Source organism: Barbatula barbatula, assembly GCF_947034865.1.
Source record: "Barbatula barbatula genome assembly, chromosome: 16".
Classification (NCBI taxonomy): domain Eukaryota; kingdom Metazoa; phylum Chordata; class Actinopteri; order Cypriniformes; family Nemacheilidae; genus Barbatula; species Barbatula barbatula.
The window spans coordinates 6,998,210-7,010,671 of record NC_136779.1 but is presented as its reverse complement, the minus strand read 5'-3'; the positions used below and the strand labels follow the sequence as shown (position 1 = coordinate 7,010,671).

Sequence of the window (12,462 nt, the reverse complement as noted above, 5' to 3'; positions counted from 1 at the left end):
ATTGCAACAAGCTCTGTCGAGAAAATACCATCCGGTAGGTCAAGTGAGTTTTGCCCATGTAAGCAGTTGACAGCAAGGTTTTGGAACAGGGACTTGATTTGAGTGTGATGAGATTTCCAAAGGCAGTTGGACATTTTATTAACAAGATGTCCAGCAAATTGATTTATAATATGTGTTGAGTCATCTTAAAGAAGTGTTTTCAGCTCTTTCGTAGTTCACGAGACTTAATCTTTGACATTTGTTTGCGGGCTTTGGTATCTTGTCTAAGCACATAACAAGACTTTTTAAATATCTGTGACATAAGATTTTAGATTAAAGAGTACTTCACCTTGAAAATGAAAATTCTGTCATCGTGTACATCGTTGTCATTTCAAGCTTGTATGACTTTCTTCCTTTCACAGAAAACAAAACAAGATGTTTTAAAGAATTGGCTACAAATGATGCCAATAGGGGCTGCTCTCTTCTGTTACCAACATTTTTCTGATGTCTTTTTTAAATGATGACAGATTTTCATCTTGAGGTGAACTACTCCTTTAAGGTGTTTTTTGGAAAATCAATCTACAGATATTCTAAATGAAGCAATATTGAATTTGGCATAGGATAAAATTTAGTATGAGTACATATAGCATTTTTTTGTGTAAAATCTCAAAAGTTTTGATAGATTTACAGCTGTAAAGAATTCTATATAAACTTCTTAGAGTCAAATGTTCTCTCAATTTTCTCTCCGTTTAATCTCTTCGCTGTCAGAGAGAAACAATTGAAATACGAAGTCCCCAAGCTGTTCCCTTTGGAATTTTTCTCTTCACTATTTCATAGCCATGTCAGCTTGCGTCTAGAGCGTTCCAGAGTCGTACACTTCCGCTCACACTGAACATCTGTGGCTGGATCCCCTGGGAGGGTCTCAATGCATATCCACATGCACACATGTCTCAACATCTCATGTCATGGCTGAACTTAAATCTGAAAGAGCTGTACGCATGCTTCATTCATCAAACACATGAGAACAGACTCTGTCTCGCAGGGAACAGAGCAGAGACCAAGAACCATCAGCGTTGGAGCCATTCCAAGGTCCCGCCCCAACTATTGTACATGGAACGACCCCTTTGAGGCTGGTCCCCTCTAATAGGCGGAGAGAACAGTGAGGTGGGTTGGGAGGGTGAAATTGAAGAAAGTTCTCAAGAAAGTCAGAGAGGAAGATTGAAGGATTGAGGGAAATACTCTCGTAAGAGACCGATAGTGTAAAAAAGTGAAAAAGAGGATTTGAAATACAAGGCCGCAGGTCTGGGTTGCCACACGAGCAGCCTGCCAAAGGTAAAGTTATTTCAGCTTCATAGAAGTGATTAGAAACATCAGAAGGGATGTTGTATGAAAGCATTTGCCTAGTACGTTTGCAGTTCTGTCATGCTGTTTGTTTTGGGAGTATGGTACATTCAGCTGGGGTGTGATTCTGCGTAAGCGTGTAGATGATGTTTATCATCAGTGTGAAGAATATCTTTGCTGTTTAGGTGATCTTGGTCAACATGATTATCCTGACCTGTCAACAGTTTATTAGTTTGTGACGAAGATGAAGACCAATGCTTTGTGTCTGCACACACACAATCTCTGTTTACACTTATGCACTCCGGCATACTACTTGTTTTTATGGGGATCCGCAGATGGCAAAGGGAAGTGTACTGGAATCTTACGTATGTGTGACCACAGGGCATCAAAGCTACAGGCCTATCTATATTAATCCAAGCAGGCACGTGTAGAATTTTGATCTGATGTTTAAAGGAACAGATGCTCTGATCTGCAGATGGAATCTCACTGGTGCCAAAAAAAGCCAATCAGATTAAATGGAGCGGGAATGGAGCATATTAATGTTGCTGTGGAATGCCGGGATTTTAGAAAACATCAGGTTGTGTTTTGACAAGAATTTGAGTTAGAAGTTAGCTATTTGGGAAGGAGTGGACATACAACAATACAAAACAAAAGCAGACACGCAAACTTATATTTAAAGGGATAGTTTACGCAAAAATGAAATGTCTGTCATCAGTTATGCACTTTCATGTCTTACCAAATCTGTATGACTTCCTTTTTCTGAGAAAAATACAAAAGAAGATATTTTGAGAAATGTCTCACAATAGTGGTTTTGCGTCCACTGTCCAGGAAGTCAGTGGGGGCCAATGATGCTCGGTTATTAACGTTCTTCAAAATATATTTTTGTGTTTGTTCTGCAGAAGAAAGAAAGTCGTACACTTTTGGTAAGACATGTGAGTAAGTAAATGATGGATTTAGTTTTTTTCAATAAATTCTAAGGAACACACTGGGTGTGTAATGTCTGTATTCTGTCCTGTCAGCTTCTATACTATATGTCAAGCGTGAAAAAGTTATTTAACAGCGCTGCATTTTCCCCTCCATTAAATCTCACCAATGAGGTCTATCTAAAAATGACAAGTGTGTCAGACCAGCTGGCCATGCATTGTCTCTCCACACACACTCACAGATGCAGAATGTGCTCTGTCTGTTTTTCTGCCTGAGTGATTTTATTCTAACAATGCCCTAATATCTTAGCGAAAAGCACCTTGTCAGGTTGTCTGGTTCTTCCTCATTGATTTGTAGAGTTAAGAGTTTTATAAGGAGTGTATATTGCTGCTGACTGTGCTGTGCCTGGTTTGATAGATTTCGACACTTGTTACTGTAGCTTGTTACACCAGCCACCTAGAAACATTACCCAATTGAACACCCGCCTTAATCTCACATACTTGTAATTTCCCCTTTGCAGCTGTGATTCCTGCACGCTGTTTTCGCTTTCCCCATCTCCCTGGCCCCGTCTTCTGTCCACACCCCTCCATCTGGGCTGACGCATAGACACGGACTGTTCTTGGCCCCCGTTCCTCGCAGTTAGCTGGTCGCCCTTTGTTTTTCGTGTTGGCTTGTCTGATGCAATAAGAAATAAAATAATCGCTGTCTGCTTCAGACTGCTATAGAGAACATGTTGTAACTGGGGTTTGTGTACTGGAAAACTGTTGCAGGATCTTGTTGCCATGGCGAGGGGGCCCCGGGAGCCGAGGGGTCACATCTGTGTGAAATCATGCGTTTTAGGAGCATTGCCTCATAGTTCAAGACTGGGGTGCACTATGGGATGTTTCCCCTGCGGAGGAGCCAAATGGGCGACTCCCTCCTCAATGTTCAGAGCTCCAGCTGATAGAGGAACAGCCAAACAATTGAACTGTGTGTTTGTTTGAGTCTCCACCTGAAAGGAGACACACAATGACTTTGGTTTCTTTGGTGCAGGTCATAGAACTGAAATTTTGGAAGATTTTTAGGTAAATAAAATCACGTCTTTTTTATTGATATGCGTATATAAACATTATTCACAAAAAAAAATGTTTTATTCAAATGACTGTATCAGAGTTACAGTTAGAGAAATAGACGAGGTGTGTAAATAAACTACACTCAAAGTTCAACCAAAATATGACGCGTCTTTCATGCAATTCTGAACCTGTATGATGTTCTTTCGTCTGCAGAACACAAAAGAGATATTTTGAAGAATGTTGGTAACAGAACAACATTAGACTCCATTGATTTCCAATTGTAAAAACACACTGAAAGATTTCTCAAGTATGAAAGGATTACAATTTTTGGGTGAACTTTAAAACTTTTATCTTTTTAACAACTCTATCAGCATTATTAAAGCAAACTGTAAATCGGAGAATATTCTACTATGTGAAATCTCTGAGACAGGGAAGGGTCACCAAACAAGCCTAATGACGCAAATCTCTTTCTGTCCAAAGAAAAAGTGTGTTAAAATAACCATATTTTTTACCAAATTGCTTATTTATCGCCAGGAAAAAGATTGTAACTACTTGATACATCACTCCGCACTGACAGCTGATTTGTGAATTTAAGATGAACACTTTAAGAAGGGCAGAATAGAGAGAAAAGAGGAGATGAGGTGTACAAATCAAATATGTTTATGGAACGAATAAAATAGCCAAGAAGACAAAGCATTGCCTGAAGACAAGACTGTTTTCTTGAGATTTTGAAGGATGTCATCAACACTCCTGCAGCTAACTGAAACCAGCAGAATGATGATGAAATAACCTTGCAGATGACTATCAGCTGTGTGCTACATGTCCAAATGTGTTGATCTCGCACATACACAACCATATGCATATCATGTTGGACGTACATTGGTTTGACCTGTCATATGAGATATATGTAAGCAAAAGTTGGTCCGTCAACATCTGAACCCTTTAATTCACTTCAAGTTCTTGTTGCGACTATTGATTTTCAGATCAACTTTGTACTTTTCTACATGTGCTTATGAATGACATTTAAACAAAGCACAGATTGAAAACATTTCCCAGACCTCCCATTTCAGCCTTGCAGCTCATATTAACACAAGAGAGCCGATGATGTAAGAGTCATGGTGGTTAGCGCCGTACATGTTACTGACAAACATCTTGGTTCTTCACTCTTAAAAATAAAGGTGCTTATTCGTTTTTCACAGCGATGCCATATAAGAGCCATTTTCATCAAAGGTTCTTTAAAGAACCATCTCTTTCTTACCTTTTTATAACCTTTTGTGAAACAGGATGTTATTGTCTCTTTTTGGAACCATGTAGACAACAAAGGTTTTCCTCAATTTCATCGTGAAGCACCTTTATTTTTAAGAGTTTATGTTGAGTCACGGGTACAACGTGGCGAGACCAGCTGAAAACTACTGTGTTCGTGTCTGTGTGGGTGTACCTTTGCGCTTTGTGGTGGTATTGTTGTCATGACCTGGAAACATCCGGGGGTCGGGAGGGTATTTTTATGTGACGGGGTAAGATGATAGTGTGCAAACAGGGACTCTGCGAATCTTAACTTTGGAAGAGTTCATTCACTAAAACCATGAAGTGAAGCAGAACAGAAGAATGAGAATAAGGGACAAAAATGAAGGACAGAGATCTCTCTTTCAAAAGTGAAACCACAGCTGTTCTATTCACCAACAGGCCATTATACTTTGTCACAGCCGTTAATGAATTTATTTCGGTCTGTTTCAGCCGCTTTGTGCTGTCGTAGCTGTGAAATGTATTTTTCCTGTTCTTAAATAACGCTTGACCTTTTCCCCTTCACAGGCAGGAGATAAGCACTACCATCCCAGCTGTGCACGATGCAGCAGGTGCAATCAGATGTTCACGGAGGGAGAGGAGATGTACCTGCAGGGTGAGTGTATATCCAAGCCTCCTTAAAGGGACAGGGACACCCAAAAATACTAATTCTGTCATCATTTACTCACCCTGGAGTTGTTCCAAATTTGAATAAACTTCTTTGTTCTGATGAACAGTTCTTGGCCACCAATGACTACCATAGTAGGAAAATATCTTCAGCACAAAGAAATCTATGAAGCAATTTTTTGCAATGGTATCGTTTGGTATCGAGCATTCTTCCAAATATCTTTCTCTATGCTCGTCAGAACAATGGCATTTCTACAGATTTGAAACAACTTGAGGGTGAGTAAATAATAACAGCATTTTCATTTTCGGGTGAACTGTCTCTTTAAATTCTCCAGTTTATCCTCTAAACACACAGATTAACCGTGCATACAAATGTTTAAATGTGTAAATACATTATTTGAATAGAGGTAAGATCATGGACATAACTTATGTACTCTATGCAACCCACTTATTCTGTTTGTCTGTTTTCCAGGTTCTACAGTGTGGCATCCAGAGTGTAAGAACAGCAGTAGACTGGAAGAGAAGTACAGAGTGAGTGTCCATTTATTATAACACTTCCCGTCAGTCAAGACTCACATAGTCAACCCCATACTCTTTAAAATACAGCACTCTTCCTTCCAAAACCATGACATCCCTGCCAGACATATTGAAAAATGCTCACAATCCATTGTTATTTTTGTTGTACCCAAACATCCCTAATGACTCCAGATTTGTTCTATGATGTTTGAATTCAAGTTCAGGTGCTTAGCCGAGGTTTGTCAGTGTGGTTTTTCCATTCTGTTGTAATTCTCCTCCTTAGGCAGCTTGGCAGCGTCCTAAAGGGAATCCCAGTCCGTTTGATATCTTTTACCCACACTCTCAGATAAAGAGCCGGGGCCCAGGTGGCTCTCGGCTGAGCCGGCGTCCCCTGAGCGGGCGTGAGGTTTGGAGTCTTCTGCTAGCTCTGCACTCCCTGCAGATTGCAAAGCTTCCAGCTAATTCAACTTCCTCCAACTGTCTTGCTTTTCTTTAAAGTTTTAATCTTCATTTTAGTTCAGTGGTTTTCACAGCACTGCGCATTTTTTTGTGTCTACTAGGATTTGAATCAGGTTTGGTAAAGGGGTGGTTCACCCCACAATAAAAAATCTGTCATCATTAATTTGCCCTCATGTCATTTAAACCAGTTTTAACTCTTTCTTTTGTGGAACACAAAAATATATACTTTGAGAAATGACTCCATATAATGGAAGTCAATGGTGCCAGTGTTCTTTGGTTACAAACGTTCTTCAGAATATCTTCGTTTGTGTTTTGCAGAAATCTAAAGGTCATACAGGTTTGGAATGACATGAGGGTGAATAAATGCAGAATTTCCATTTTCCAAGGAAGACATGCAAAACGTGCAGTTGAAAACAACCGTGTGAACTGATTTTCCCTCCCCAGCACACATACACGATAAGAATACGCTTGCTCCTCCCGGAAGTTACCTGCCTATTCTCATAGAGGTGTTATAACCACTAGAACATTTAATAAAATCATAACCTCATGTGCCAAAGGACAAAACAAAATCTGCCCTGCATGTACGGGATATTGTGCAGATAACTTTAGATGTAGCAAACTGTAGAGTTAGATAAGCGCTGGCTGAGTTTTGCTACGGTATGATGTCACAGTGTTTCGTTGAGTGTGATGTCATATCCTATAATGCCTTTTCCTCCCTTTACAGCCCCTCCTACCCTCAGTAACCTCTCTGCACCAATCAGAAAGGCAGGTACTGTATTCTGCTTCTGGCAGCAGAGTGGGGAACGCTGAGTGTGTTTTGAAGCTATGCACCTTTAGTTACCCACCAGCAGAGGGCGGACCGCTCAGGCCCTTCCCTCTCCAACGTCCTCATAACAGCCTGTGTGTCATTGCGCTTTTCAGGCATGGGCCTAAACCTTTCACGGCTCCATTCACCATTACAGGAATGGCAGTTGTTTTGACTCTACATGCAGAAAGATCTCAGATATGAGCTCTTGTTGTTGACTTTTTCACCTTTCATAAACAACACCGATCATTAAAGGTGTCCAATTCAGGTGTACACTAAACCAGGAGTCATATCTGAGGGGTTGGCTGCGGTGGCTGCATTAATTGTCTGAAATGAAAGTGCATTGTGGGAAGGCTTGCATATGTGGTTGCAATGGAGTATGAAAGAAATGGGCTGGCAGCAGTCCATAGGCAGAGGATGCCATGTGGGACCAGACCTACGAGTGTGCATTTAGTAATGTGCGTGTGTGCTCCTTTGCAGATTATTGCTAACACAACGTCTCGTTCTCCTGCAGCCCACGAGGTCATCGTCTGAGAGTATCTGTTCCAGACCTGGATCGAGCATCCCTGGATCTCCAGGTCACACAATCTATGTGAGTCCCACCTATCGGCGCCCTCAGTCGTTTCCTGAGTCTAAACCATCTTACCACTCAATGCACAGTGGATTCTGAGGCCGATATGTTTCAGAATCACTCTAGAAACAAACACCTGGACATTCAGGAGAAAAAACACAGGAATATGTGTCATCTTCCATCTACTCTCTGCACAAACCTGTACTTATTTCTCAAACATCTGCCTTTTATCTGACACGCGTTCTGTACACCTCTGATGTAACATCTTTAGCATTGCATACAATCACAAATAATTTAACAACTTAAGGAATAGTTCACACACAAAAATGTTTTTTTATATTAATTCACCCTCATATCGTTCAAAACCTGAATGTTACTCACAACATTTTTTGTTTTGGGTGAACTGTTCCTTTATAGCTACACTATACATAGTATGTATGTTGTGGGCTGTTTATTGTCACCTGTGATTTCAACATAAAACTGCAAGAACATATTAAGAACATTTACTTTGTCGTTGCTTATTGGGTTTATTTTTGTAAACAGAAACCTAAGCTTTCCTCCCAAATGATTTAGGATTAAATTTAATGAATTAAAAATCAAAATTGTAATATAAAAATATTTCACGGTGCTACTTCAAATGAAACATTTTCAATAAGAAGTGAAAATACCAAAATTAGAGGGATAGTTCATAAAACAAATTTCATTTACTCACCCTCCAGTCGATCCAAATCTGTATTAATGTCTTTGTTCTAATAAACACAGAGAAAGATATTTGGAAGAATGCTTGTATCCAAACACTTCTTTGCCACCAGAGCTATTTTCAGAACTGTCTGTTTTCCACCAGGGTTGTTCTGATACCGATTCTAGTATCTGAAATGCAACCGATACCACATCAAATACTGGTATCGGCGAGTACTTGAATCCATGTACCGATCCGATACCATTTTCTTCAACAGGACCTAGTTATGCCCGCTAGATTTTCTTAACGCTGCAAAGGGAAAATGATTTCTTCTTCGCTGCTCAGAATGCCAACACAGGAAGTTAAGAGCTGTTTAGAGCAACCAAGAAAAAATGAAAACATGCAGTATGTCCGCTGTTTGGCGGTATTTCAGAGTGGACCAACCGGCTGGTAAAATTAAATATGCGATATATTAAATAATATTACTCTCAGATAATAAAAATACTCTAGTTTACTGTATGTATTTGTTCATTTTTTAGGAATAAGTCTGAAGCACACCATGAAATAATTATTATACACACTATGGTACTCAACGGTGGCCAAGAACTGTTTGGTTACAAGCATTCTTCCAAATATCTTTCTTTGTGTTCATAAGAACAAAGACACTTACACAGATTTGGAACAACCTAAGAGTGAGTTTAAAAGGACACCCTTTTTGGGTGAACTGTACCTTTAAAAACCAAGTGTTGAGTTGGTTAGGTGCTTGGAAAGTATTCATTTTGAACCCTCTAATAACAACACCTATATAGATGTACTTCATCTTTCCCTACTGTATGTTCAACCCCCGTGATGCCCTGTGGAATGGGCTGTAGATCTGATTGGATGTGATGTGGATGACCTTTGACCTGTGCCGTGACCTCTTCCTCATCAACACATTTTCTCCTTTTGTGTGTCCACCTGTGTTCCCCTCCCTCCTCATCGTCTCTTTCCTCCAGGCAAAAGTAGACAATGAGATTATCGATTACAAGGACCTAGCAGCCATCCCCAGAGTCAAGGCCATTTATGACATAGAGCGTCCAGACATGATATCCTATGAGACCCTCCATTCCACCTCCTCTACCCTGGACAGACAAGGAAAGCACAGCCCAGCAGAGGTAACCGTAACCCATATCTAGCTGCTAGTTCATAAACAAACTATTTGCTATAATGACATAAATTGGAAGCTATAAGGACAGTTACAGTAATAATATATTGTTAAGTGGACATATGCAAATATATGGTACTGCTACATTTGTTCAGTTCCTCTTTTGTACTAGAGTTGTCAGAGCAAAACATCAACTAACATCAAATCTGAAAGTGCAGATAGTCTGTCTAAAACGTTTGTAAGCAGTCCATTCCTTCACAAAACAGTACATAAAGCCGTGGAAAAAAACAAAGAGACCATTTCAAAATGATTTCCAGTTTTTATGAATTTACTATGTATATGTTTGTGTTGGCATCCTGTGGAGGGTGCTTCGGGAGTATGTGGTCTGTGGTCCTTTGCTAAGGGCTGTCAGGTCCCTGTACGGCCGAAGCAGGAGCTTGGTTCGCATTGCCGGCAGTAAGTCGGACTTGTTCCCAGTGCATGTCGGACTCCGGCAGGGCTGCCCTTTGTCACCGGTTCTGTTCGTAATTTTTATGGACAGTATTTCTAGGCGCAGCCAGGGGCCGGAGGGTGTCAGGTTTGAGGACGACACGATCTCGTCTCTGCTATTTGCGGATGATGTTGTCGTGTTGGCCCCTTCAAACCAGGACCTTCAGCATGCACTGGGACGGTTTATAGCAGAGTGTGAAGCGGCTGGAATGAAAATCAGTACCTCCAAATCCGAGGCCATGGTCCTCAGTCGGAAAAGGGTGGCTTGCCCACTTCAGGTTGGTGGAGAGTTCCTTCCTCAAGTGGAGGAGTTTAAGTATCTCGGGGTCTTGTTCACGAGTGAGGGAAGGATGGAACGGGAGATTGACAGACGGATCGGTGCAGCTTCTGCAGTAATGCGGTCGATGTACCGGTCCGTCGTGGTGAAGAAAGAGCTGAGCCGCAAGGCGAAGCTCTCAATTTACCGGTCAATCTACGTTTCTACTCTCACCTATGGTCATTAGCTTTGGGTCATGACCGAAAGGACAAGATCCCGGATACAGGCGGCTGAAATGAGCTTTCTCCTCAGGGTGGCTGGGCGATCCCTTAGAGATAGGGTGAGAAGCTCGGTCACCCGGGAGGAGCTCGGAGTAGAGCCGCTGCTCCTCCACATCGAGAGGGGTCAGCTGAGGTGGCTTGGGCATCTGTTACGGATGCCTACTGGAAGGTGCTCTGGCCCGTCCGACCGGGAGGAGACCTAGGACACGCTGGTGGGACTATGTCTCCCGGCTGGCCTAGGAACGCCTCGGTGACCCCCCGGAAGAGCTGGAGGAAGTGTCTAGGGTGAGGGATGTCTGGGCATCTCTGCTTAGACTGCTGCCCCCGCGACCCGGCCCCGGATAAGCGGTAGAAAATGGATGGATGATGGATGATGGATGTTTGTGTTTAGGTAAAATTATCATTTTTGTTTCATTCTGTGAACTACTATTACATTCACTTTTGACCAATACAGTAGGCCTAGTATTTGTACATTAAATTGAATGTATTTGTGAAAAAAAATTTTTTATTGCTGTCGTATGACTTTGTCACCCTTGAAGTTTGATTTTGTTGAAATTCAAAGACAATGGATTGATTGAAATGCCCATAGTACGTATAAAAATCCTTTGAAATGTTTTTTTCTTTTTTTTTCTGCGGCTTTACCGTACAATGGCCCTAAAAGTATTGCAATACATTAGCTTTACATTAATATATACACATTTCTATGTATTTTTAGTTCTGCTACAATGTAGCATCCAAAAACCTAAATTATAAAATGCATTTTTCAATCTGTATTAACATAAAATATAAAATGATACAGAATTCCATATAGGAGAACTGTAACTTCCTCTTCCCCGAATAATAAAGTCTCCTTATCTTAACCTGCACGTATGGCTTTTCCCTTCAAGTCGGGCCTACTCTGCGATTTTTGCTTTATTCTATTTGTTTGTTATTGCATAACAACTCTCAATGTATGAGTAAATCCCATACAATGTGAAGCTAAAGCTTACATGTGTACCCTATGCAGTCCGATCGTTGAGCTGCGACTGCTTTAACTATGCAACTATCCAAAATTTCTGTTATAAAATCACTCGACTGTCCAACTGCCATTCACCAGATGTTAATCGCTTTGTTTCCCTCATACACTGCATGACAAATGACTGATCAAAAACTGTTGAGATTCAGACAAAATATTACACAGTGTATGCCCGAAACTCTCTATACCCTACAAACGTCCATCATTCTGAAGCCCCTCAGTAGCTCTTTGACACCTTTAGTGGTCCCAATCCCCCATTGGTTGAGTTTCTCAGGTTGTATACAGAGCACACATTGTATATTGCATGTATTTATGTGACCATGTGAGCTGTATGTCCATGCATGAAAAGAATGTTTGATGAAGATGTGCTTTTATTGACTGTGACTGCTCTTTGGGTTCCCTCTCTTACATTAAACATTGCTCTGTTGTACCTCACAACGCCTGTGAGTCTCTCTGTGTAGAGATAGCAGTGTTACATCCCCCCCTGGTGGCCACGGTTAAATTCTCAGCCAGACTGTGGTGCTGAAGTTGCTAAAGATCTCAGAGTAACTAAAATCCTTTCCTCTTCCACAGCCTGGCACAGCATCAGGTGTCAGCCCCCTAAGAGGCCGAGCCACAGTAAGACCACTGACACAAATCATTTGTTTGTGGATTACCTCCAAACAAACTAATATGAACAGACTAACATATCAAACTTAATAAGTGCCAATATTGATCTCTCACGCCTAGTTCCTGTCATCTCATTGGCTGCTTGTACTCTCATCTGATTTGCCACTGCGTGCATTACTTCAAACTAGTCTCTAGATTTTCCTATTGACTAAGAAATGAAATGTAAACTAAACCCACTGAACATATTAAGCCAATGCTTAAACATGACATTAGACAGCATCTAACTCGGCAAGTGCTTCTGTCAGTCGTCTTTCACCACAGAACTCATGACTGTTAAAGCATTATGTGTGCATGTTGCCTCACAGAAAACCAGCTGTTTCAATGACATAAGAAATCATGCATTTAAAGTGACTAAGTTTTGTGTCCACATTCCC

General features: G+C 41.0%; 1 protein-coding gene across 1 annotated transcript in view; it reads left to right on the top strand.

Moving 5' to 3' along the window:
* The window catches only part of ablim1b (actin binding LIM protein 1b), a 49,843-nt gene that overhangs the window by 25,730 nt on the left and 11,651 nt on the right, over positions 1-12,462 (top strand). Inside the window, exons 7-13 of the mRNA XM_079476240.1 lie at positions 5,106-5,193; positions 5,677-5,735; positions 6,004-6,126; positions 6,904-6,948; positions 7,499-7,576; positions 9,230-9,388; positions 11,993-12,037. Of these exons, the coding sequence (XP_079332366.1) occupies positions 5,106-5,193; positions 5,677-5,735; positions 6,004-6,126; positions 6,904-6,948; positions 7,499-7,576; positions 9,230-9,388; positions 11,993-12,037 (597 nt within the window). The remainder of the gene's footprint in view (positions 1-5,105; positions 5,194-5,676; positions 5,736-6,003; positions 6,127-6,903; positions 6,949-7,498; positions 7,577-9,229; positions 9,389-11,992; positions 12,038-12,462) is intronic.